This window comes from Vulpes lagopus, chromosome 7 (assembly GCF_018345385.1).
Source record: "Vulpes lagopus strain Blue_001 chromosome 7, ASM1834538v1, whole genome shotgun sequence".
In the NCBI taxonomy this organism is placed as follows: Eukaryota; Metazoa; Chordata; class Mammalia; order Carnivora; family Canidae; genus Vulpes; species Vulpes lagopus.
This window is the reverse complement of record NC_054830.1, coordinates 13049892-13075302: the sequence shown is the minus strand read 5'-3', so window position 1 is coordinate 13075302 and position 25411 is coordinate 13049892. Positions and strand designations below refer to the sequence as shown.

General features: G+C 54.9%; 2 protein-coding genes across 2 annotated transcripts; both read left to right on the top strand.

Annotated features, from left to right (window-relative positions):
* The first annotated feature begins 2254 nt into the window (after nucleotides 1-2254).
* On the top strand, nucleotides 2255-20881 carry JAK3 (Janus kinase 3). Its single transcript, XM_041760346.1, has 24 exons — nucleotides 2255-2542; nucleotides 5739-5931; nucleotides 6390-6513; nucleotides 6816-6927; nucleotides 7106-7251; nucleotides 7638-7932; nucleotides 8523-8645; nucleotides 8744-8901; nucleotides 9748-9859; nucleotides 10103-10289; nucleotides 10814-10941; nucleotides 11160-11291; nucleotides 12165-12249; nucleotides 13047-13174; nucleotides 13869-14001; nucleotides 14078-14229; nucleotides 14388-14538; nucleotides 15200-15339; nucleotides 15416-15605; nucleotides 16043-16167; nucleotides 16430-16602; nucleotides 17434-17551; nucleotides 17920-18030; nucleotides 19610-20881. Exons 2-24 carry the CDS (start codon nucleotides 5748-5750, stop codon nucleotides 19721-19723), a joined length of 3321 nt encoding a protein of 1106 aa, XP_041616280.1. The 5' UTR covers nucleotides 2255-2542; nucleotides 5739-5747; the 3' UTR covers nucleotides 19724-20881.
* Nucleotides 20882-23602: 2721 nt separating this feature from the next.
* Nucleotides 23603-25148, top strand: INSL3 (insulin like 3). The gene is made up of 2 exons (XM_041761139.1): nucleotides 23603-23786; nucleotides 24946-25148. Exons 1-2 carry the CDS (start codon nucleotides 23603-23605, stop codon nucleotides 25146-25148), a joined length of 387 nt encoding a protein of 128 aa, XP_041617073.1.
* Nucleotides 25149-25411: the final 263 nt, after the last annotated feature.

Sequence of the window (25411 nt, the reverse complement as noted above, 5' to 3'; positions counted from 1 at the left end):
TGAGTATGGAGCCCGACACAGGGCTTGATCTCACAACCCTGAGATCATGACCTGAGCTGAAACTAAGAGTCCAACCCTTAAATGACTTTGCCACCCAGGTGCCCCTCTTTCTGGGCTTAAGAATTATTTGTATTTCATTTTCTGTGACTTCTGGGTTCATATCCTGCTAAGTTAATGGGATTTTTTTACTGTTTTCTAGAAGGTGCTTGTGTAATAAAGATATTTGATCCACGATATGAGTTCACATTTGTTTCTAGTTTCATTTGTTTATTCTTTGACTGCATTTTGGGCTTCTTGCCAGCAGAAAATTTGGGATATTTACATCACTAAAGTTTCCAATTTGTCCTTGAGCAAATTTTCTGGGCTCTACCTCCCTGAAACTTCCTGATGGAGCCTTCTCATACTCCTCTCTGGAGCTGAGGGTGTCACCTTTGTCCTAACCCTGTTCCCTTCCTGCTCATTCTCGAAATACCACAGTCACTATCACACTGGAGTTGTCAGGAGCCTAGAAAGTCATTGTCCTTCCTGAGGGCTGAGCCTCCATCTCAGGGCCAGGGATGGGAGTACCTTTCATTCTTCTCTGCTGAAGCCACCCAGGAAGTAAAAGAAAAATACTACAGCAAAGTCCCCATGCAGCATTTCCTGCCACTAGTCTGCTGTATCTCCCATTGCACCAAGGTCACACTCATATTCCTCCCTCCACCCACAAGGCCCCACTGATGCTTCTAAGCAAGTCCCTGACACCCTGCCCTTCTCAGAAACACTGTGATCTGATCCAGTCGCCTAACATTTGCCTGGGCTCTTCCCTCTGCATGAACACTTCACACCTCCAGATCACTCTTTGGCTAATCTTACTTGTCCTTGGATTTCAGTATAATCAGTCATTTCCTCCAGGAAGACTCTAGCAGCCTGGCCCCGAGGGCCACTAAAACAATTAATTATTGGGTTTGTTTGTTTTTTAAGATTTTATTTATTTATTTGGGAGAGAGAGAGAGCAAGAGAGAGTGAGCACTAGCCAGGTGAGGAGCAGAGGGAGAACCTGAGTCCCCACTGAGCAAGGCAGCCTGATGTGGGGCTCGATCCCAGAATTCTAGGATCATGACCTGAGCCAAAGGCAGAGACACTTAAGGGTGTGAACCACCCAGGCACCCTGGATGGTTTTTTTTTTTTTTAAGTTTATTTTTTTAAGTGATTTCTATACCCAGCATGGGACTCGAACTCACGACCTGGAGATCCAGAGTCACATGCTCTTCCAACTGAGGCAGCCAGGCCTCAGTATTAGTTCAATATCATCTCCCCCACTAGACTGTCAGCTCCACCAGGCCGAGACTGGGTCTGCTCTGTCTCCTGATGTATTTCCCAAAGTTCTACACACAGGAGGTGCCCGATAAGTGTCTGTAGGTGATTGAACTAAGGTTGACAAAATGCATATGTACCAAAGTCATTTTCATGCCAGGACATGTGATGATATTAGAGAGGTAAGAGAGCCCTCTAAAATCTATCCCCCAAACTCTACTTTCTGGGCTAAGGACCCTGGGTCAGGTCTCACCAGGATGGTGCCCAAGCCTCCTGCCTCCTCCACTCATGACAAAGTCAGGGGTGTTAAATGGTCAGTCAGACCTGACCCTTGCCCCTCCACTCTGGCTTCTTACCTCTTCCTGCCATTTCCACCTCGTCTCTGCTCAAACTGCTCATGTCACTCTGCCTCAGGGCCTTTGCACTTGCGGTGCCCTCCACTAGGAGAGTTCTTTCCTTGTCCTGCTTCAGATCACAGCTCAATTAATCATGACCTCTGCACAGAGATCTCCCCACTGCCACACACACACCCACCCCTGAGCCCCAGCCTGTGCCTGTCCCATCACCCTGCTTTTCTTTGTTATCCATAATTAGTGATTGTCTTCCTGACAGACCAGAAGGTGAGGTGAGCCTGAAGCCTGAAGGCAGGCCTGGTCTGCCTGGTGTGCACTGTTTCTAGGCAGAGGGCATGGTGCACAAGAGGGGCCTGTTATTCCTCCTAGGGTCTCATGGGAGAACACCCTGAAGAAAAATTTGACCTTTGTCTGGGGCAACTTTCCTGCCTCCTTCGTGGGTAGATTCAGCCCAGTTTCCTTCTCTGGGTTGGAGAATTAGTTCTGCTAGATGCCCAACCCAGACATGCCACAGATAGGTAAACTGAGGCCCAAGGAGCTGGGACATTGCCAGGGCCACCCATGAGTGAGTCTGAAGCCTACTGAAAACCCCTTTTGACCGGGGCCCTTCTCTGTGCTGTCACTCCTCCCCTTAGGTCCAGGTTTTCCAGCACCCTGTCCGAAGAGGGCCACTGCTGTGGAGGCTTCTGGAACTTTCTGCCTTTCCCACGCGGCTGGGCCCTCTCGCCTCCTAGTCCCCATCCCCCCACTTGGGCCATGACTTTCGGTAAGTGACAGCAGCTCAGGAAGCCAAGGGGCCCACACAGGAAGGAGCCGACTGGGACTTTCCTCCTGCCGCCTCTCGCCTCCTGGCTCTGCCCTCCTGTCCTTGGCCCAGGGGTCCCAGCTGCCAGGTAAGAGCTGGCGGGGCCACATGGCTCTGGGGTGGGGGTGGGGGACTGTGTGAATGGCGGTGGCTGGGGACAAAGGCAAGGCCTCGGAGGAAAGCTGCCAGACAGACAGACAAGAGCTGGGAGGGTTGGCCCTGTGGCTTCCAACAAAGTGCCCTTCGATCCGGGCCTCGGCTTTTTCTGCATGAAATGAGACCTGAAATCCCCAGCTCCCTGGGCCTGAATGATTCTGTGTTTTGGGCCTGGAGCTCCTGATCCCTGGGGACACAGTTCCCAGCCTCCACCTTCCCAGGACCCAGGCCAGAACATAGAGTGACCAACCAACGGTAGGGGATGGGACTTTGGGTGTTGAAACGGACATTTTTTCTGTGTCCCAAACACCCCCTCTGGCTTTTTCTTTTTTTAACCTTCAATATTTAAAATAATATACATATCTTTATTTTAAACAAAAAACCACACACAGTGTGATTCCATTTACATCAAAGTGCAAAGACCATGGTTAAGTTGACTATTAGAAATAGGACGGTGATCACCTCTGTGGGGAGTGACAGGGGCCCCACAGCTCCTAGGACTGGGAATGTTCCAATTCCTGGTCTGGTAAATTGGGGTGCCCCCAGGGGAAATTTCCTCTTTCCCTCATACCCTCCCTCCCCTCATAGGAACCACCAAACCACTGTGTCAAGGGACTTTCCTGTTCAGCTGACATTTGTCAAGGGCTTGCTAGGCATGTTGCCAAGGATTGTGCCAGTTAGTGAGGATATTTTTTTTTAAAGATTTATTTATTTATTAATTCAGAGAGAGCGAGAGAGAGGCAGAGACACAGGCAGAGACACAGGCAGAGGGAGAAGCAGGCTCCATGCAGGAAGCCCGATGTGGGACTCGATCCTCGGTCTCCAGGATCATACTCCGGGCTGAAGACATCATTAAACCACTGAGCCACCTGGGCTACCCCAGTTAGTGAGGATTAAAAATGTTGACACCTTGGGCTCAGCTCAGCAAACCGAGGCAGGTGGGGCAGCTCATTTTACAGCTGATAAAGTGGAGTCCCAGAAGTGGGAGCCCTGCCAGGGTCACAAAGCTTGAATATGGTGGGGTAAGGATTTGAAACTCAGAGCCTAGGGTCTTCACCTATCCCAGCTCCAGGCTTATAGGCTGGATGTGCTAAAACCTCATTAATGCTGTCCCCTCCCCCACTTCCTACTATTATTTTGGAAAATGGTTTTTGTCTGTTTTTTTTTTTTTTTAAGATTTTATTTATTTATTCATGAAAGACAGAGAGAGAGAGAGAGAGAGAGAGAGAGAGAGAGGCAGAGGGAGAAACAGGCTCCATGCAGGGAGCCCGACCTGGGTTAGGATCCCAGGACTCCAGGATCACGCCCCGGGCTGAAGGCAGCGCCAAACCGCTGAGCCATCCAGGCTACCCTGTTTTGTTTTGTTTTTTAAGATTTTTATTTATTTGAGAGAGAATGAGCAAGTGTGTGTGTGTGTGTGTGTGAGAGAGAGAGAGAGTGAGAGAGAGAGAGAGAGAGAGCATGAGCAGGGCAGAGGGGCAGAGAAAGGGAGAAGCAGGAGCCCAATGCGGGGCTTGATCCCAGGACCTTGGAATCATGACCTGTGTCAAGGGCAGATGCTTAACTGAGTGAACCACCCAGGCACCCCTGGAACATGTTTTTTTTTGCCCAATATTTTCTCTGTATCTTTTTTTTTTAAGATTTATTTATTTATGAGAGATACAGAGAGAGAGAGGCAGAGACACAGGCAGAGGGAGAAGCAGGCTCCATGCAACGAGCCTGAGGTGGGACCCAATCCCAGGTTTCAAGGATCACACCCTGGGCTGAAGTCATATCTTTTTTATTCAAGTCAATGTAAGTGGGTCTTGTCCATCTACTACACACCTTTCCCTGCTGGGTTCAAAGCCCATCCTTTCCTCTGCCTAGCCAGGAGTCTGGGAATAAAGAGTGAGGGGCAGTTTCCTCCTGGGCCCATTGCAGAGAAGGCTGCTTGCTACAGGGGTCTAAACAGTGGGAGTGGTAAAGGGGACAGAGTTGGTGATGGTGGGTAGATAAGACACAGAGGTCCCTCTTGTTGTTGTTTTTTTTTAATTTTTATTTATGATAGTCACACACACACAGAGAGAGAGAGAGAGAGAGAGAGAGGCAGAGACACAGGCAGAGGGAGAAGCAGGCTCCGTGCACCTGGAGCCCAACATGGGATTCGATCCCGGGTCTCCAGGATCACGCCCTGGGCCAAAGGCAGGCGCCACACCACTGCGCCACCCAGGGATCCCCAGAGGTCCCTCTTGAACGAGTCATCAGTCTGCATCTGATGCACGCTGCAAGGCATACATTACATCAGCTGCAAAAGCTTCTAGCTCCAGCCCCAGAAGAGCTTGAGTTTCCTACACCCGCAGGAAGTGATGGGCCACCCCATCCCCTTAAACCCCCATATACACAAACCAGCATCCACTGGCTTCCTGGTTGGCAAATCTGCACATCTGTGGTTGATTGCTCATGCCTGCCCGGGGCAGGGGCTTTGCAGTAAGGAATATGAGGAGGCTGCAAATTGACTGGAGATGTCTGCCCTGGACACTGACAAGAATATGCACAAATTATGTGTGTTAACCATACGAAGAGGAGGAGGAAGAGGAGGAGGAGGAGAAGAAAGAAGAAGAAGAAGAAGAAGAAGAAGAAGAAGAAGAAGAAGAAGAAGAAGAAGAAGAAGAAGAAGAAGAAGAAGAAGAAGAAATAATTGGGGGGGGGGGGCACCTGGGTGGCTCAGTAGTTGAACATCTGCCTTTGGCTCAGGTTGTGATCCTGGGGTCCTGGGGTCAAGTCCCACATCAGGCTCCCTGCAGGGAGCCTGCTTGTCCCTCTGCCTGTGTCTCTGACTCTCTCTCTGTTTCTCATAAATAAATAGATAAAATCTAAAAAAAAAAAAAAAAAAAAAAAGGTTCCCCAGCATACCCTTATCTCCCTTATCTGGGGACTTTTGGCTCCTCACCCACCTTTCACACTCAGCAACACTGTCTCTCTCTTTCTCTATCTCATTTTCTTTCTGTATGTCTCTGTTCTTCTCTCCTCCCTGTTTCACCAGCTTCAACATTACCTCACCCTGCAGCATCTCTGCCCCCCACACCCCTGGAAGCTTTGTGGTCTCTCTGGCTGGAACTGAGTGGATGCTTCTCTCTGTGTCCACACAGGCTACACCTATGGCACCTCCAAGCGAGGAGACGCCCCTGATCCCCCAGCGTTCCTGCAGCCTCTCGTCTTCAGAGGCTGGTGCCCTGCACGTGCTGCTGCCCCCTCGGGGCCCTGGACCCCCACAGCGCCTATCCTTCTCCTTTGGGGACCATTCAGCTGAAGAGCTCTGTGTCTGGGCTGCTAAGGCCAGTGGTGAGTGGGTCCCTGGAAGGCTGGGCCAAAGAAGGGGGTAGGGCTGTGGGAGGTCCAGACTGGGAGCTGGAATAGCATTCAAGTGGAGTCAGCACTGGAGCTGGGGCTTTGAGGGATGAATAAGATTTTGTAAATGGAGGAAGGTGCTGAGGGAAAGGCTGTGCAAAGACTTGGAGGCGCATGAGGGGAAATAGTTGGTGACTCCTTGAGGTAAAGTATACAGTGGAAGGAGCACTCTAGGGAGAGAGGCAGGGAGCCCCAGGAAGCATGTTGTGTGTGGATTCTCTACTAAGGGCAATGGGAGGCCTGGAGTGTGTGTGAGCCGGGGTGGGTCATAGTGTGAGATCCAAAGGTGAGAAAGAGCCCTGTAGGGCTGCATGGGGGTTGCATAACCATGGCAGCCCTGCAAGGGACAGATGGGGAGACTTAGGAGGGTGCTGATGCAGGCATCCCTTCAGGCATCCTGCCTGTGTACCACTCCCTCTTTGCTCTGGCCACCGAGGACCTGTCCTGCTGGTTCCCCCCGAGCCACATCTTCTCCGTGGAGGACTCCGGCACCCAAGTCCTGGTCTACAGGCTCCGGTAGGAAGCACATCGCCCCTACTCCCACAGGCATGGGCTAAATGTTACCAAGAGGGGATGCCTTTTGTTGAGGGCAAGGGGAGTTTAAAACAACCACCATCCTACAACATTGTCATCTCCCTGCACTTCCCGATGGGTGCCCTAGGGAGGATGTGATCACAGGTGAAGAACTGAGGTCAGAGTGTGCGTTGCTTACCCAAGGTCACATAGCAAGTCAGTGGCACAACTTGGGTTCTGTGAAGTCTTGGCACGGTCTTCCACCCCTCCATACCCCTACTCCAGGTTCTCCTCTTCCCCAACAGCTTTTACTTCCCCAACTGGTTTGGGCTAGAGAAGTGCCACCGATTCGGGCTACGAAAGGACTTGGCCAGTGCCATCCTTGACCTGCCAGTCCTGGAGCACCTCTTTGCCCAGGTAGGGGTCTGTCTGGGTCTTAGCCAGGGAGTGGGATCCACAGGGCAGCATCAGGGCGCGCAGCTGGGTGGCCTTGGCTGACCCTGTCTGTGGCAGCTCAGGGCTGGGGATCAGCCCAAGGGTGGGGGGTCTGTAGGGCAACATCAGAGCTCACAGTAGGGTTGTGACCGGCCCCCAGCACCGAAATGACCTGGTGAGCGGCCGCCTCCCCGTGGGCCTCAGTCTCAAGGAGCAAGGTGAATGTCTCAGCCTGGCGGTGCTGGACTTGGCCCGGATGGCCCGCGAGCAGGCTCAGCAGCCGGAGGAGCTGCTGAAGACTGTCAGGTGAGGGCTTCCAGCCAGTGATTACCGGCATCTACCTGGGGGTGAGCAAACGTGGCTCCACCAGGGCATCCCTAGAGTCCGGGCTCCCATGAAGCTCCTCACCTACAAGCCTGCAGTGTGTCCATGTGACCCAGGACCCCACCAACCCAACCCTAGTCCATGCCTCCCTCCCGCAGCTAAAGGCCTGTGTGTGTGTCCGTCTATCTTGTAGACCCCAATGGCCGTGCCCCCACCCCGAGGTCCTTCCCCCATGTGTGTCATTGTCTCCGTGCCCCCCAACTGAGGCCACACTTCAGCCCAACTAAAATTCGGGTTTGTGTGTGTGTCCCCGTTCATACCTGTGGAGATCCCTCCCCACAGTGAGGACCCGCTACCCCCACTCGTAGCTACAAGGTCTGCCTGCCCCCCGACCTGCGCGACCTGATCCAGGGCCTGAGCTTCGTGACGCGGAAGCGCATCCGGAGGACGGTGCGCCGAGCCCTGCGCCGCGTGACCGCCTGCCAGGCTGACCGGCACTCGCTCATGGCCAAGTACATCATGGACCTGGAGAGGCTCGACCCGGCCAGGGCTGTCGAGACCTTCCTCGTGAGCTTCCCCGGGGCTGCTGGTGGTCAGGATGCGCAGGGGCTGCTCCGAGTGGCCGGTGACCTCGGCATCGCCTGGAGTCCCGGAGGACAGGAGGTGTGGGCGGCCGCTGGGCGGGGCTGAGCGAGGCGGGGGCGGGAAGGGGTAACGGGAGGGGCCTAGAGGGAATGGGGCGGGCGGGGCTTGGGCGGGGCCAACTGAAGGTCGGGGGAGGAGTCGGGCTGAGTGGGGGCGGGGCTCCCGCCTGGAGGTGGAGTGGAGCTAAGAGAGGGAGGGGCTCAGCGAGGGCACCTGCCGGCCGATGGAGGTGGCCTGTGTGTGTAAAGGGGATCCCTGGGTGGCTCAGCGGTTTGGCCCCTGCCTTCCGCTCAGGGCGTGATCCTGGAGTCCCGGATCGAGTCCCGCGTCGGGCTCCCTGCATGGAGTCTGCTTCTTCCTTTGCCTGTGTCTCTGCTCTTTCTCTCTCTTTAGCAGGGGTGCGGTGGGAGAACTGGGGAGGGGATGCGCTGCCGGGGGGGGGGGGGGTGTTGAGAAGGGCTGCATTGACAGAAGGGGAAGGGGTTGGCAGGGGCGAGGCCGAGAGGGACCGGGCTTATGGCGTGGGATGGTGTGGTCCAGGCTTCGAGGAGGGACTGGGGGCTCGGAGGGAAGGGGCCGCCAGCTTCAGCCCTCCCCCTCATTCCCAGGCCCTCCAGCCCTTCTGCGACTTTCCAGAAATTGTGGACATCAGCATCAAGCAGGCTCCGCGTGCTGGCCCGGCTGGGGAGCACCGCCTGGTCACCGTCACCAGGACGGACAACCAGATCCTGGTGGGTGCTGGCTCCTCTCCCCGCCCGCCTTATGCCGACCGCGGGGACTTGGGACCGTCGCCTTCGGGCCGCAGCGGCGCTGACGCGGATCCTCACAGGAGGCCGAGTTCCCGGGGCTGCCTGCCGCATTGTCCTTCGTAGCGCTCGTCGACGGATACTTCCGGCTGACCTCGGACTCCAGGCACTTCTTCTGCAAGGAGGTTGCGCCGCCGCGGCTGCTGGAGGAGGTGGCCGAGCAGTGCCACGGCCCCATCACGTAAGGGTCTGCCCCCCACCGCCCCGTGCCTGCCCTCGGTGGCCAGAACTGGGTTCGAATCTTGACCATGCCCCTTCTGGGGCCTCAGTGTCCCGCCCTTCCAGGGGCCTTGCACAAGGGTCGAGTGCTGGAACAGCGCCTGGTACATGGTTGGTGCTCGAGGAGACTAGGCTTTCCTTTCCGCTGCCAGGCCAGCGGCTTCCCTCTCTGATTCCTCAGGGCTGCAGGGCCAGTCTTGGGGATATGATGGCACCGAGGTTCCACCTGCAGCGTCTTCTTTAATCCCCTAGTAGAAGCCGTGACTTTTGGCTCATTTTAAAAATAGGAAGGAGGAGCGCCTGGGTGGCTCAGTGGTTGAGCATCTGTCCTCTGCTCAGGGCATGATCCCAGGGTCGCAGGATCAAGTCCCACATCAGGCTCCTTGCGTGGAGCCTGCTTCTCCCTCTGCCTCTCTTTCTCTCTGCCATGAATAAATAAATAAAAATTTAATAATAAATAAATAAATAAATAAATAAATAAATAAATAGGATCCCTGGGTGGCTCAGCGGTTTGGCGCCTGTCAGGGCGTGATCCTGGAGTCCTGGGATCGTCCCATGTCAGGCTCCCGGCATGGAGCCTGCTTCTCCCTCTGCCTGTGTCTCTGCCTCTTTCTCTCTCTGTGTGTCTCTCATGAATGAATGAATAAAATCTTTTTTAAAAGTAAATAGAAATAGGAAGAAGACAGGGAATGTTAGCTGGTAAGGGTCCCCAGGCTTCAGAGGGATCAGGATTAGAACCCAAGTCTAGCTTGGGTTTCTCTGCCTCTATCTCTCTGTCTCTGTCTCTTCCTCTCACCTATCTCCACAGGCTGGATTTTGCCATCAACAAGCTCAAGACTGGAGGCTCACTTCCTGGCTCTTACGTTCTCCGCCGCAGTCCCCAAGATTTTGACAGCTTCCTTCTCACTGTCTGTGTCCAGGTCAGTCCACCACTAGGAGCCAGATGGCCAGGGAGGGCTTTCTGAAGGAGATGACATTTGAGCTGAGTCCTGCAAGATGAATTAATATTCGCTCCTTGAGGAAGGGAAGGGTAAAAGTATTCCCAGTGGAGGGAACAGCATATGTAAAGGCTTGGAGATTGGAATGAGCTTATGGTGCTCGATGAACATGGGGTGAAGGGAAGGTACTACCCACTTCCACTCAAGGACCACTCCTCCTTGCAGACCCCCTTGGGTCCTGATTACAAGGGCTGCCTAATCCGGTGTGACCCCACGGGAACCTTCTCCCTGGCTGGGCTTGGCCGTCCCCACAGCAGCCTTCGAGAACTCTTGACAGCTTGCTGGGATGGCGGGCTGCACATGGACGGAGCTGCACTGAACCTCACCTTCTGCTGCACCCCCAGACCCAAAGGTGAGCCCGCCCCTTCCGCTGAGCTGAACAAGCAATCTGGGGTCCTGCCTTGTGTGGCAAGTGGCAGAGATTGCAGGTCAAGATGGGTTAGGGAAGAAAAGGTGATTTATTGGCTTGTGGAATGGATGCTATCTTCAGGCACGATGAGATCCAGTTGCAGCTAACCAGATCAGAGAGATGTCACTGGCACTTAGTCTTTCTACATCTCTTGACTCGTCCCTGGGTGAATTTCATTCTCAGACGAGCTCTTTGGGTGAGACAACTCCAAGGTGTGAGTTCTTTAGAGTCTTCCAGAATCTCTAGCAGGACTGAGGTTACCCACAGGGTTGCCTGCTTATTGGTGACTCACCCCCATTGGGGCTTCCTGGAGCCTCCTTCAAATAAACTGTGTACCCTGGAGTCCTCACCTCAGGGTACACCTTTGGCTTCTCGGGGAGACCCCAAATTAAGGCAGGGAGTGAGCAAAACTTAGGGGACCTTCCACCTCTGACCTCTGTTTTTCTCCCTCCGTCCACTCCCCATAGAAAAGTCCAACCTGATTGTGGTGCGGAGGGGTTGCAGCCTACCCACATCATCCCCTGTTCAGCCGCAATCCCAATGCCAGCTCAGTCAGATGACATTTCACAAGATCCCTGCTGACAGCCTGGAGTGGGTAAGTGGCCTCAGGAAAAAGAGGAGGGACCTCAGTTGGGATCCAAATCCTGGATCTACATCTCATCCTATTTATATTTCTGCTGTATGGCCTCAAGCATGTGACATAGCCTTCTTGTGCCTCTGTTTCATTATCTGAAAAATGGAGCCAGGACTGGGGGCCAGGGTCCCACCAGGAACCCCCTTACCAGCCTCTCCCGTTGCTCCCTCACCCTCCAGCATGAGAACCTGGGTCATGGGTCCTTCACCAAGATCTACCGGGGTTGTCGCCATGAGGTCGTGGATGGGGAGGCCCGGGAGACAGAGGTGTTGCTCAAAGTGATGGATGCCAAGCACAAAAACTGCATGGAGGTGAGTGTGATGGGGACCAGGACTTTGGGGTCAGGACTGGCTGGGGAGAGTGTTGTGGATTTAGAGAAGTTTAAAAACACACAGGTCTTAAAACAACAGAAATTGAGCTCTAGTTTTTCCAAACCATGACATGCAAAAGAATCAGGGAATTTAGATGCAAACAGAAAGAGTACACCAAACAGAAGAAACAGCCAGCGCAAAGGTCCTGTTTAAGGAACAGTGAGGAGGGGTCGTCTGGCTGGCTCAGTTGAAAGAGCATGTGATTCTTTTTTTTTTTTTTTTAAGATTTTATTTATTTATTCATGAGAGAAACACAGAGAGAAGCAGAGACATAGGCAGAAGGAGAAGCAGGCTCCCCATGGGGAGCCTGGTGCAGGACTTGATCCCAGGACCCTGGGATCACAACCCAAGCCAAAGGCGACACTCAACCACTGAGCCACCCAGGTGCCTGAGCATGTGCCTCTTGATCTCAGGGTTATGAGTTCAAGCCCCACAGTGGGTGCAGAGATTACTTAAATAAATAAAACTTTAAAAAAAAGTGAAGGAGGGCCAGTGGGCTGGAGAGGAGTGAGCCAAGGAGAAGAGGGAAGTGATGCTAGAGCACCAGCAGGGGCTGGGCCATCCTAAGAAGAGCCCTCCTTGAACCTCAAATCTCCCCTTTCTGTGTAAGAGACCCAAAGTAGTTACAATGGGGACTTCATTCGAAAATCATGATTCAGAGTCCTGTGTATATGAGTGGTGGACTCCAAGGTCAAAGGCTTGTGGTGAGGTGTCCCCAGAGGCAGATTTGTGAGCAGCAAGTTTGGAATGCTTGGTTTAATCTTAGAGTGGGAGGAACCCGTGGACCTTTTCTCCCCCTTCTCCTCTCCTCAGTCATTTCTGGAAGCAGCGAGTTTGATGAGCCAAGTGTCATACCAGCATCTCGTGTTGCTCCATGGCGTGTGCATGGCTGGAGACAGTGAGAGACTACCCTCGCCCCGACCCCGGCCCTTCCTCACTGAGACCCTCTATGGCAGCATTAGCAATACAGATCCAGAGCCTGCCCTAGCTGGGGCCCTGTGTCCCCCAGGGTCCATCACCCTGGACCTGTGTCCTTCACTGGTCACTCTTGGGGAAGCAGCTCTAGGCTTCCACCAATACCCAGTCCCTCAAAATGATCTCAAGTCAGACAAGCCTGGGTTCCTCACCTCACAGTATAGCCTGTCTACAGCTTTGCAAGGGCCAAGTTACCTCTCCAAGGTTCAGTGCCACCAGATCAGTTCAGCAGCTATTTATCATTGCCCAGGATGTGCCAGGAGCTGGACACACAGCGTGGAATATGACAGGCTGGGGAGGGTGATAAATGATCATGTGTGATGGGGCAGCACAGGGCACTGCAGGTGGTCAGAGGCCACTAGCCCAGCTTGGAGGTTAGGCAACGATCCTGGGTAGGCAAAGACAAGTTCTAAGCAGAGAAGGCAAAGATAAGTAGGAATTAGAGAAGAGGAGGAGGAGGGATGTTCCTGAGAGAACATGCAAAGGGCTGGAAGTGAGATGCGAAGAGAGCTTAGGGCCTTCCAGGGATTTCTGGCCAATAGTTCCCATATGAGAGGTGAGGAGGGGGAGGAGAAGTGAGTAAGGTAAGGATGAGGGAACAGTCACAACTGAGAGTACCAGGCCCCCCCTGCCCTGAGGGTGGAGTGGAGCAGGGCCTGTTCAAGACAAATGTAGTCCTGCCTCCCAGCCCTGCCTCCTCCCCCACCTCGCTGCCACCAGGTATCATGGTGCAGGAATTTGTACACCTGGGAGCGCTGGACACATACCTGCGCAAGTCTGGCCACCTGGTGCCAGCCAGCTGGAAGCTACAGGTGATAAAACAGCTGGCATATGCCCTCAACTACCTGGTGAGTGCTCCTTCACTGCACAGAATGGAGGGGAAATTGAGAGTGAGTGGGCTCTGTGGTATGGATAAGAGTTTGGCAGGAATGCAAGGGGAAGGCATCTTAGACTGAGGGAACAGCATATGTACATGCTCAGAGATGTAGGGTGCAGGAGAAGGGGACGGCTGGTCATTGGTGGATTTCAGGGGAGTAGTGAGCAATGAGGTCAGGCATGGGGAAGGCTTTCCAGGAGAGGAAATATGGGAGCTGGGCCTCAAAGGTTGAACAGAAGCTTCAAGAGGAGAAAATAAGAAGGGTCTGTCAGGTTGAGGACACAGCCTAGGCAAAGGACTGCTGCTTAGAAGACGTGTTGCATGTCCTGGGATGCATCTGGCAGTTCAGCTGACAGGAGACCAGGGTAGGGGTGTGGAAGAGAGAATGTCATAGAAGAGTGAGCAAGTATCTCAAAGGGCCTTGAGCACTAGGCTCAGGACCTCTGGCTACCCCATTGCCTTTAGGGTGGGTTTGAGAAGGGGAGGGACTCAGGTCAGCGTAGGGGGTGACCAAGAGGAGGCAATACAGGTTGCCGGTAGACTAGAGGGTGGTCTAGGAGTATGGTCTGAGCAGCACCAGGTGTGCTTTGAAGGCTGTGTAGTAGTTTTCCAGCCAGAGTATTCATTCATCAAACCCTGGTATTCTTTATGCCTGAACCACCCAGGAAGACAAAGGCCTCCCCCATGGCAATGTCTCAGCCCGGAAGGTACTCCTGGCTCGGGAGGGGGCCGATGGGAACCTGCCCTTCATCAAGCTGAGTGATCCTGGTGTCAGCCCCACTGTGCTAAGCCTGGAGAGTACGTACAGAAGGGTGGAGACGGAGGGGCCTAATGGTGCAGAGGAGCAGATCCTGATCCCAGCCCCACTCCCCAGTGCTCACTGACAGGATCCCCTGGGTGGCCCCTGAGTGTCTTCAGGAGGCCCGAACACTTGGCTTGGAAGCTGACAAGTGGGGTTTTGGTGCCACAGTCTGGGAAGTGTTCAGCGGGATCCCGATGCCCATCAGCACCCTGGATCCAGCCAAGGTCAGAACACCAGCACCGGCCTCTTGAATGCCCATTTGGTATAAGGGTTGAATGGCCTGAGGTCCAGCTTGGGGAAAATGGGCTGGTCTGGCGGGGGGGGGGGGGGGTGGGCTCCTGAAGGTGTACCGGGAGTGACCAGCCACGCTTCTCAACTTCAGAAGCTCCAGTTTTATGAGGAACGGCAGCAGCTACCTGCTCCGAAGTGGATGGAGCTGGCTGTCCTGATCCAACAGTGCATGGTCTATGAGCCAGGCCAGAGGCCCTCCTTCCGTGCCATCATCCGTGACCTGAACAGCCTCATCACTTCAGGTGCCCACTGGGCCCAGCAGGGCAGGCAGGGCTGGCATATTATATTAGGCACAGAGGGGGGAAAATGAAATTTGCATGCAGAGCCGGCCCTGTGTGCTTGGCAGGATTGGAGTGGTTGGTGACTGTAGCAATCAGCATGAGCCTCAACTGCTGCTGTAACAAACAGACCCCCTCAGCTCAAGGCTGAATGTGACGGATATTTACTTTTCACTCAATGGGGGTGTCCAGGTCAACAGGCACCTCTCCCTTTGTGGCTCCCCACATCCCATGTCCTCAGTCCCTGTTGCATCCTCTGCAGACAAGAGAGAGGCTGTGGAGGGTCTCATGCTAGGTTTCCATGGGCCAGGCCTGAAAGAAACCCAGGACTTCTCCCCTGTCAGCCTGAGCTCAATCATGTGTCACACTTCACAGCAGTGGAGTCTGGAAAACGCCTTCTGTCTCCAAAACCATGTGTAGTTTGCACAGCATACAGAAGGGGTTTGCCTTTGCCCAGCTGGCATCTTTTTCCAGCCCCCCACAAAATACACTTAGGTTTGCAGTGGCCCTGTCATAATATTCGGAAAAAGTAAGCATGCAGTTCAAAGAAGTCCCATAGCAAGTCAGCTTAGGAGGGGGACCCAGGGCCCAATAATAAGGGTCATTTACTATCTGTGCCCCACAGATTATGAGCTTCTCTCAGATCCCACACCTGGTGCCTTGGCACCCCGCGATGGGCTGTGGAACGGTGCCCAGCTCTATGCATACCAGGACCCTACCATTTTTGAGGAGAGACACCTCAAGTACATCTCACAGCTGGGCAAGGTGAGGTGGGCTGGGCTGGGGTGGGGTGGGCAGGGAAGCACCCGTGCACATGTATACCAGTCCTCCTGTCCCCCAGGGTAACTTTGGGAGTGTGGAACTGTGCCGCTATGACCCACTGGGTGACAACACGGGCGCCCTAGTGGCTGTGAAGCAGCTGCAGCACAGCGGGCCAGACCAGCAGAGGGACTTCCAGAGAGAGATCCAGATCCTCAAAGCCCTCCACAGTGACTTCATTGTCAAGTACCGTGGAGTCAGCTATGGCCCAGGTGAGCTATTTCCCAAACGGGTGCTCTTCAAATCACACACCCTTGTCCTCCTGCAGGAACATTTTAGAGTGGTTTGGGAACACCAGGAGGGGCTATTGGCTTGCTTGTTTATCCAAGTTTGGATCACCTGGGGTTCGAATTCCTGCTCAAACCCTTGGTAGCTGGGAGACCTTGGGCTGGCGATTTAACCTCTCTGAGAGTCAATTCCACATCTGAAAAATGGGGTCACTATCAGGTTTAAATGAATCCATGGATATTGTAGACATTACTCAACGGCCATTGGCAATAGGTGTCACTATAGCTGTTCCCATTTTACAGAAAGCATTGGGAGGCTGGGAGGGCCCCAGGGTGGCACTCTGAACGGAAAGAATCAGGAGGGGCAGTAGACAGAGTTGGGTCCTGCGGTGCCTCCTCCAGCCTCCCCTCGCTTCCCCTAGGCCGCCAGAGCCTGCGGCTGGTGATGGAGTACCTGCCCAGCGGCTGCCTGCGCGACTTCCTGCAGCGGCACCGCGCGCGCCTCGACGCCGGCCGCCTGCTCCTCTACGCCTCGCAGATCTGCAAGGTGCGGGGCTCGCCCCGGGACCGGGGGGCTGAGGGGGCCGAGTCTGGGCAGGGATCTGCGTGGGGTCGCGGGGAAGGCTGAGGGTTGAAGTTTGGTCAGGTTGGAGGAGCAGTTGAGTTAGGGCTAAGGTCGAGACTGGAGGGCAGGCTGGGTCCAGGGCAGGGTTAGACTTGGGGTCTGGAATGGGTTTGGGTTGGATTCCAGGTCAGGCTTGGGGCCCCTGAGGGTTATGCTGGAATCTGTACCTCCTGCTCAATTGCAGGGCATGGAGTACCTGGGCTCCCGCCGCTGCGTGCACCGCGACCTGGCAGCCCGCAACATCCTGGTGGAGAGCGAGACGCACGTCAAGATCGCCGACTTTGGCCTCGCCAAGCTGCTGCCCCTCGACAAAGACTACTACGTGGTCCGCGAGCCCGGCCAGAGCCCCATCTTCTGGTGTGGACCCCTCCCCACTACCCTGGCGGCTACTTCGCGCCCACCCTGGCTGGCCCGCCATGGCCCCGCCCTCCCTCAGTCCTGACCCCTCCCCCTAGCGTGATGGCCCCGCCCCTGCCCCTACAGCTGCGGCCCCGTCCTGACCCCGCCCAGGCCCCCACTTCTCTCTACCCAGACCCTTCTGCCTTCAGTGTCCTGGGGCCGCCTCGGCCCCGCCTCTCCCAGGGCCCTAAGCCCCTCTTCCGTCACCTACCAGCGTACGGTCCTTCCCCACAGCTTGGTCCCACCCTGCCCCGCCCCTCGGAGCTGGCCCCGCCTCCAGGCCCCCGGCCCCGCCCTCTCACAGCCCTAGCCCCGCCCCAGCCCCGCCTTCCTATCCGCGTACGGTCCTTCCCCACAGCTTGGTCCCACCCTGCCCCGCCCCTCGGAGCTGGCCCCGCCTCCAGGCCCACGGCCCCGCCCCTCTCACAGCCCTAGCCCCGCCCCAGCCCCGCCTTCCTATCCGCGTACGGTCCTTCCCCACAGCCTGGTCCCACCCTGCCCCGCCCCTCGGAGCTGGCCCCACCCCCAGGGCCCCGGCCCCGCCCCTCTCATTGGTCCCCTGCCCCGCCCCCCGATTATGGCTCCGCCCCCTAGCCCCCGGCCCCGCCCTGACCCCGCCCAGGCCCTCCTAAGGTTGGCGAATACCCCATCCCACCGGCAGGGAAACCCTGATCCCGGAGCTGGGACCGACCTTCTTACAGCCCCCACCTACAACTGACCGGCTCCCCCAGCCCAAGGCTGTCCCCTTTCCCGTCCTCTCGCATCCCAAGAATTCCTTGTCCCCTACAGGTACGCCCCAGAGTCCCTCTCTGACAACATCTTCTCGCGCCAGTCGGACGTCTGGAGCTTCGGGGTTGTCCTGTACGAGCTTTTCACCTATGGCAACAAGAGTTGCAGCCCCTCAGCCGTGAGTCGGCACCCCTGCATCCCCAGGACCCTCCTCTCCCCAACCCCTTCCGGGCCAATCCCTGGCCTGTTTGTACCCGAGTGCCTCTTTCCTCAGTGTTACCTGTTCCCAGCATCATATAGGCCCTCCATAGTGGGGAGGACCTCTCTTCACTAAGGCCGACTCCCACCACAAGGCAGCCCAGTCCCCCTCCATCACAGATGACCCCTGCCCCCCGCTTAGGGATGGCTCCTCTCCCCACCACGGGTGGTTCTCTCCTGCCCTTCCCTAGGGCTGCCCCCTGCCCCTCCCCAATCACTAGCAGCCCCTTCTCCCTCCTTCACGGATGGCTTCTCCCCCCCACTGAGGGTGCTCTCTCCTGACCCCAGGAGTTCCTGAGGATGATGGGATGTGAGCGAGATGTCCCGGCCCTCTGCCGCCTGCTGGAGCTGCTGGCTGAGGGCCAGAGGCTGCCCGCGCCTCCTGCCTGCCCTGGTGAGGTGAGCACTGGAGGTCTTGCCTCAGTTTCCCACTCTGGATTTTTTCTGGGTGAGCCAGCTGGCCCCTTGGGTCTCCCCAGCCACCACTGATGGCTTTTGATTGAGAGCATGGCCTGGGGCATGACGCCAAAGAAGATTCTGGCTTCTACTTTGCTGTTCTCGCAAACTCTTTCAGATCCTCAGTTTACCCATCTCCAAAATGGGAATAACAATGCTTTATGGTGTGGGGGAAGATCAGACAAGTTACCACCTTTCCCCAACGCTCAGCTTAGAGTCCAGCACACTGTCAACACTCCATAAATGTTAACGACTCTTACGGTTTATCGTAACAACTTTTGTGGAAGTGTCTGACATGAGGTTGGTCATTCATAAAGTGAAATGCCCAAGGACGCCCCGGTGGCTCAGTCATTTAAGTGACTGACTCTTGGTTTCCGTTCTGGTCATGATCTCAGGGTCGTGAGATCAAGGCCCACGTTGGGCTCTCCGCTGGGTGAGGAGTTTGCTTGAGATTCTTTCTCCCTCCCTCTTCTCCCTCATGCTCCTCCCCCCAATGCACAGGCTCCCTTTCAAATAAATAAATAAATTAAATAAATAAATAAATAAATAAATAAAATCTTTAAAAATAAATAAATTTATCTGCCCAGGTCACAGATGTTTATTGAGTGCTGTGTGCCAGGCTCTGTGCTGGGTGCTGGGGACCCAGCAGGGGACAGAACAGATACTACCCTGTTCTCCTAGTAATCAGCAGAGGCTAACAAGAGCATTCTGGTGTTTATCAGTGTTTGGAAAGAGTTGAACAGGGGCAGATGAGGCGGTGTGGTGGTGGTCAGGGAGGGCCTCTGAGAGGGGGTGATCCTGAAGGAGGAAGAGGAGCCCACCCCTGGGGAAAGGTGGGAGAGGGCATTTTCAGTGGTGGACAGAAAATGTGCAAAGGCCCTGAGGTGGGAATGAGTTTGATGCGTTTATTTTTTTTAAAGATTTTTACTTATTTATTTATTCATGAGGGACAGAGAGAGAGAGGCAGAGACACAGGCAGAGGGAGAAGCAGGCTCCATGCAGGAAGCCCGATCTGGGATTCGATCCTGGAACTCTGGGACCATGCCCTGGGCCGAAGGCAGGCGCTAAACCCCTGAGCCACCCATGCATCCCCATTTTGATGCATTTAAATAATGAGATTGGGGCAGATGTGGCTGCAGGGAACAAGAGAGGAGGTGATGGAAGGAGGTAAGGGAGGGGATGAGATTTTGTTCTAAGACATGTAGGGAGCTATGGCAGGCTTTGGAGCAGAGGAGGGGATGGAGTCTAATTTATATTTTAAAGCTGTGACTAGGGGACGTCTGGGAAGCTCAGTGGTAGAGCATCTGCCTTCAGCTCAGGACATGAACCCAAGATCTGGGATCGAGTCCCACATCAGACTCCTTGCAGGGAGCCTGCTTCTCCCTCTGCCTATGTTTCTGTCTCTGTGTGTGTGTGTCTCTCATGAATAAATAAATAAAATCTTTAAAAAATAAAAACAAATAAAGCTGTGACTAGGAGTTATGCTCACATGTGATCCTGTTGTCTCCTCCTGCCCCCTCAGGTTCACGAGCTCATGAAGCTGTGCTGGGCCCCCAGCCCGAACGACCGGCCAACATTCAGTGCCCTGGGCCCCCAGCTGGATGCACTCTGGAGTGGAGGCCGGGGGGTAGCATAGTGTGAGACTCAGCATTCTCTGCTTGTCTGGAAGGAGAAACCCACTCACTTCATTTTTATATCTCCTGCGCACATACCCCTGGGTTCTGGTCTCTGTGGACTGGCTATGTGACCTTGGGCAGGAAGTTGCTCCTCTCTGGGCTTCCTGCTCTACAGACTCCCCCCCCCCCCCCCACCGTGGGGCAGCTGACATTGCATTTGGGGAGCCATCCCTGGCTTGTGAGGCAACAAGAGTCCTGTAGCCTTAGGAACGTGTAGATTTTCAAGATGAATGCATTGCCCCCAGAATTGAGGAAACAAATTTAAGTCCCTCCCATCTTCCTATCCTCTTAGGGTTGGCCCTGAGCTTCCTGTCTCAGTGAAGACGTTGCATAGCTTTAAATATATGCTCTCAGGCTTCTGCCCTCCCCATCCCTCTTTTGCTGGAAGAAGCCACAGAAAAGAGCAGCTTGCCCCGGCTGGAAATTGACTTTCTGGGGGAGCCTGTATGACTTTTTGGGATCATGTGAGGGTCCAGGAGACGCTGGGGTCCTGGTCTACCCTAACTGTACCAGATCGTCCCGGGGCTTCAGTTTGCCCCTCTGTCTGGACCAGAGGGTCACATGATTGATGACACTGGAGACTTACAGGAGCTTTTCAGCAGTTGCGGGAAGGAAAGGCCTTCTTGGCAGAGGGAACAGTGAGGTGAGAGTGAGAAGGCTCAGAGTACAGAGGTTAAGAACCCAGGTGTTGGAACCCATGGTTCTGCGTCTTATTTGCTGTGGGATGGTGGGCAAGTTGCCTCCCCTACGGGGTCTCAGTTCTATCCCCTGTACAATGGGCAGATAAATGGTGTTGGTGCCTTGCTGTATACAGTCAGCTTCTGGAGTTTGTGAGAAGGCATCTAGCATAGGTTAAGCACCCCCCCCCCCCCCCACTCCTCGCCTGCCTGCAGGCTTTTCTGCCACTTTCACCCCTTGGAAAACTTTTATTTATCATTCAAAACCCCAGCTATCACCTCCCTGTAGGCTTCCTTGTAATGCTTATGCCACTCTTCACCAGCCATTGTACTTCCCTCCAACCCTAGGGCTGGGGTGTCTGTCTAGATCCACCTCTTCTGACCTGGAGGCTCCCTGGAGGCTGGGCTGGAAAGGGCACAGAATGTTTGTTGAATGAATAAAGTTCTGTGCAAAGAATGGTATGTTGCTGGATTTGGGTGATGGGGAATTTGTGCCCCCCCCCGCCCCCCGCTGTGAGCTGGGGAGGAATGTGGTTAGGGCTGGTGTTGGGGGGGGGGGATGGAGACCCCCTGGGGGCCACAATGGAAGCCTCAGGGCTGGCTGGGGGAGGAGAGACAGCAGGGTGGGGCATGGGCTGGGGGACAAAAGCCCTCCCCCCAGCTCCAGCTGCTGGCCTTGGCTCTGGGAACTGATTACAGGCTCTGGTTGGGTGGAAGGAACAGGCTGCTCTGGGGGGAGGCCAAGGGCAAGGTTGGGTTGGGAGGCTGTGGGGAGGGGTCCAACACTAGTGGGGAACAAGCAAGTCTCCCTTAGGACTGCGGGACAGATATGAGGAGTAACAGAAAGACACAGTGGAGGAGGAGGCAGTCCTCTCTGTCTCTCTCTCTCTGTCTCTCTCTCTCTCTCTCTCTGTCTCTCTGGCCTACCCTCTTAGCCCAGAGAAAGCCACCTGCTTTGGTGAAAAGCAGGAGGGGGCTGGTCTGGGCTCAAGCAAGACAGGGTTTTCAGCTCAGGCCCTCCCTTGCCTTGGATGGAGTATCCTGCCTTCCCTCTGCTCGTTTCCCTCCTCAGTAAACCGAGGTCATAATGAGCAAACGCAGCCAACTTCATTCTGGGCCCTCCAGTCCCTGCCCCACCCAAAGAGATCGATGTGGGAGAGACAGAGCCAGCCAACAGCCCCAGCCTGCTGTGACCATGGACAAGTGTGGTGACCACCACCACCCCAGCCTCAGTTTCCTTACTTATACAGGAATAAGGACAACAATCTTCTGATTGTCCCTGCTCTCAGTTGGCTGGATGCCCGACCACCACCCCGCAAAATTATTCTATTTATCTAGTTCACCTCTCTAAAATAGTTGTTTTTAAAAAGATTCCTCAGCCAGTGCTCCCCCTAGGGGAGGCACACCCAGGGCCCTGGCCCAGGCAGAGAGAGACCTTCACTGTTTTGTGGCGCTCTCAGCTATTAATAAACAGTGTTGAGGTTAAAACCATCTTTGTGGTTCTTATTATGATTGCTAGATCCCCTTTAGCACCACCCATCAGGAAACTGAAAAAGTAAAGGTTTATTACTCACAAGACCTCAGAGTCACACAGCGGACCGGACCTAGGGCTACACAGTGAGGTCATGCATAGAAACAGAGACCAATTCTGGCTTGGGGCTCTGCTTTTATTGGGGACTAGGACGGGGGGCCTACAGTTTCCCCAGCTTACTCTTTATTGGTAGATTTAAGTCTAGAATGGGGGCACCTAGAGCTGGGGGCACCTGGTGGCTCAGTGGTTGAGTATCTGCCTTCAGCTTAGGCCTTGATCCCGGGGTCCTGGGATCGAGTCCTGCATCGGACTCCCTGCAGAGGCCTGCTTCTTCCTCTGCCTATGTCTCTGCCTCTCTCTATGTCTCTCACGAATAAATAAAATCTTAAAAGAAAAAAAAAGTCATAGAGCAGGAATTTAATGTTTTGAGCTGAGGGCACACAACTCTCTTCCCTCTACAGCTGCTGGGGACTCCTCCCTGCGGTCACATCAGGCACTGGCTCGGCACGGTCAGGCTGCTTGAACCAAAGCCCTGGTGGCTTCAACACTGACACTCACTTCTCACAGCCCTGGAGGCTGGAAGTCAGGGTGCCAGCCAGTCGGGGTCTGCTGAGGATACCTCCTGGCTTGCAGCTGGCTGTCTTCTGGCCGGGTCCTCACATGGAGAGGGACGGGATATGGGGGCACATTCTCTCACACCCCTTCTTAGAGCACCAATCCCAGTGCGAGCCCCCCACCTCCACTACCTGATGATCTTCCAAAGCCCCCACATCCACAGACACCCTCACGATGGGAAGTAGGGCTTAAACATAGGAATTGGCAGGGGTGGGAGGTTGTACTGGTTACATCCCAGCCTGTCAATATCCAGTGTGTGCTTGGACTGGCCTCTGTGGTGCTGACTGTAGGACACCCTTCAGCAACAACCATCAGGAAACTGAAAAAAGTAAAGGCTTATTCTTTACAAGACCTGGGAATTGTACAGCACCCCAGGGCCACACAGTGAGGAGGTGGGGAACAGAGAGAGCCACCTGTTCACTGGCTGGGGCTCTGCTTTTACTGGGGTTCACAATGGGAGCCTGGGTCTCCCAGGACTCATTGTTTATTGATAAACCTAAAACATAGGAGTGGGAATGTTAAGTGCCAGAAGGGGGAAAAAAAAAACAAGTGGCCCCAAAGGCCAGTTATCAAAACCGACCAAAACCCCTCAAACAAGAGAGCCTTCAGTGTGGGGAGGCGGCCTGGCTCTATCCAGTGGTGTTGCTGGCAAATAGGCTTATTCCAAACAGCCATCATTGAAGGGGATGCCTGGGCACTTAGAGCTTAAATCAGACACTACAAAAAAAGCCTAGCTCAGTGGGTGAAGCATGCAACTCAGGATCTCGGGTTTGTGGGCTGTGAGTTCGAGCCCCACGTGGGGCTTAGAGATTACTTATTTAAAAAAAAAGAAAAAAAAAAAGAGAGAGAGAAAGAGAAAACCCAACTGCTGGGTTTACACTACACTTGCACTCACCCCGCCCTTGACCTTCTCCTTGAGCTGTGGGCAGAACGTTCCGTCCCCATCCAAGGTCCTCAGCTGGGGCGGGCTGGACGCCTATAAGAAGGGTGCCCGCTGGGGCCGGCCTCCTGCCACCATGGGCCGCTGCCCGCTCGCCTGGGCACTGGTGCTGCTGGGTGCGGTGCTGGCGCTGGGCTCTGCGCCCGCTCCGGGAGCGCGGGAGAAGCTGTGTGGCCACCACTTCGTGCGGGCGCTGGTGCGGGTGTGCGGGGGCCCGCGCTGGTCCTCCGAGGACGGGCGGCGGGTGGCTGGCGGCGACCGTGAGTGCGGGCGGGCGCGAACCGAGCCCCGGGGTTTCTCGGCGGGGCAGGTGCACGGGGCGCTGGTGGGCGTCGGGGCAGGCGGGTGGGCGTCGGGGCGTCGGGGCAGGCAGGTGGATAGCTGGCTTGTGGGAATGTGCGGGTTTGCACGCGTGCCGCGGTCCGCTAGTCCCGGTCCGCTTGCCCGGACGCTGCTGTGCGCAAGTTCGCGAAGGATGCGTCCCCTGCCAGGCCGGAATCTGTGCGTGACGAGCGAGTGCACGGGGCAGATCCCGTCTTATTTACAATTTCAGTACTTTGATCTTCGTGAATTTTTGCATTACTTTTGATTTTTAGAAACATTGCATTAAAATGTAATGGATCGGGGATCCCTGGGTGGCGCAGCGGTTTGGCGCCTGCCTTTGGCCCAGGGCGCGATCCTGGAGACTCGGGATCGAGTCCCACGTCGGGCTCCCAGTGCATGGAGCCTGCTTCTCTCTCTGCCTGTGTCTCTGCTTCTCTCTCTCTATCATAAATAAATTAAAAAATTTAAAATAAAATAAAATAAATAAAATGTAATGGATCTTCATTGTTGAGTGCCCTGGCGCCCCCTTAAATTGTGCGTTGAGGCCAGTGTGCGCTCTTCTCACCCTACACCAGGCCCTGGTGCAGAGAGTATGAACTGGGAGGGGGGTGGTATGCCCGTGTGTCACACATGTGTGGCCTATATGTCTGCATCTCCGTGATACAGATGCAGACGGATGTGCAGGGACACACATGGGGGAGGACTGGGAAGGGCTGTGAGGGTATGTGCCTGTGTGTGTGCATGTCCACGTGAGCCCACTGCCTGCACACATGGGCACATGTATATGTCACATGTCACCCCTGCTGTCTTTGGCTTTGTGAAGTGTCTGTACGTCTGTGTGATAGCTGGCTTGTGGGAATGTGCACAGCTGGGGGCCTGAGTGTGGGTGTGGGTTGAGAGTGCACACACTGGATGCACACATCTGTGCTCAGTGCAGCATATAGTAGGCATTTAATAGGTGCTCACTTTCTATTTGTGCCCAGGATGAGTGTTTGGTGGGTCACTCAGCAGGACGTGAGTGTGCAGGTCTATGCATATCTCGGGGAGGGCTCCCCTAGGGTCCCCTGTCCATGCTGAATTCTGCTCTGTCCCCAGGTGAGCTGTTGCAGTGGCTGGAAGGACGACATCTCCATGGGCAGGTGTCCGATGGGGACCCCATGCTGGTTCTCGTTCCACAGGCCCTGCCCCAGGCTTCTCTCCATCACCACCACCGGCGAGCAGCTGCCACCAATCCCGCACACTACTGCTGCCTCAGCGGCTGCTCACGACAGGACCTGCTGACGCTGTGTCCTCACTGAACCCTCCCAGGTGTGGCTTCAGAGGGTCCGGAGACCAGACAGATCTGGTCTGGTGACCTCCTGAAGCCACACAGCACCATCAAGCCCTATCTGGGAGGATAGTGAGAATTATCTCCCCATGCTTCCCACCTCCCCCAGGCTGCCTTCCTCTGTGGGGCCAACTGCAAAAAAAAAAAAAAAAAAAAAAAAAAAAAAAAAATCTCACCTCCATCATGGTTGGAAGATCCTTGGTTTTGCAGAGATGCCAGATACTCATGGCCAAT

Coding starts and splice junctions, on each gene's coding strand:
- JAK3 (XM_041760346.1), top strand. CDS start 5,748: ATGGCACCTCCAAGCGAGGAGACGCCCCTGATCCCCCAGCGTTCCTGC. Junction 5,932..6,389: donor CTGGGCTGCTAAGGCCAGTG/GTGAGTGGGTCC, acceptor GCATCCCTTCAG/GCATCCTGCCTGTGTACCAC. Junction 16,603..17,433: donor GGCCAGAGCCCCATCTTCTG/GTGTGGACCCCT, acceptor TGTCCCCTACAG/GTACGCCCCAGAGTCCCTCT.
- INSL3 (XM_041761139.1), top strand. CDS start 23,603: ATGGGCCGCTGCCCGCTCGCCTGGGCACTGGTGCTGCTGGGTGCGGTG. Junction 23,787..24,945: donor GCGGGTGGCTGGCGGCGACC/GTGAGTGCGGGC, acceptor CTCTGTCCCCAG/GTGAGCTGTTGCAGTGGCTG.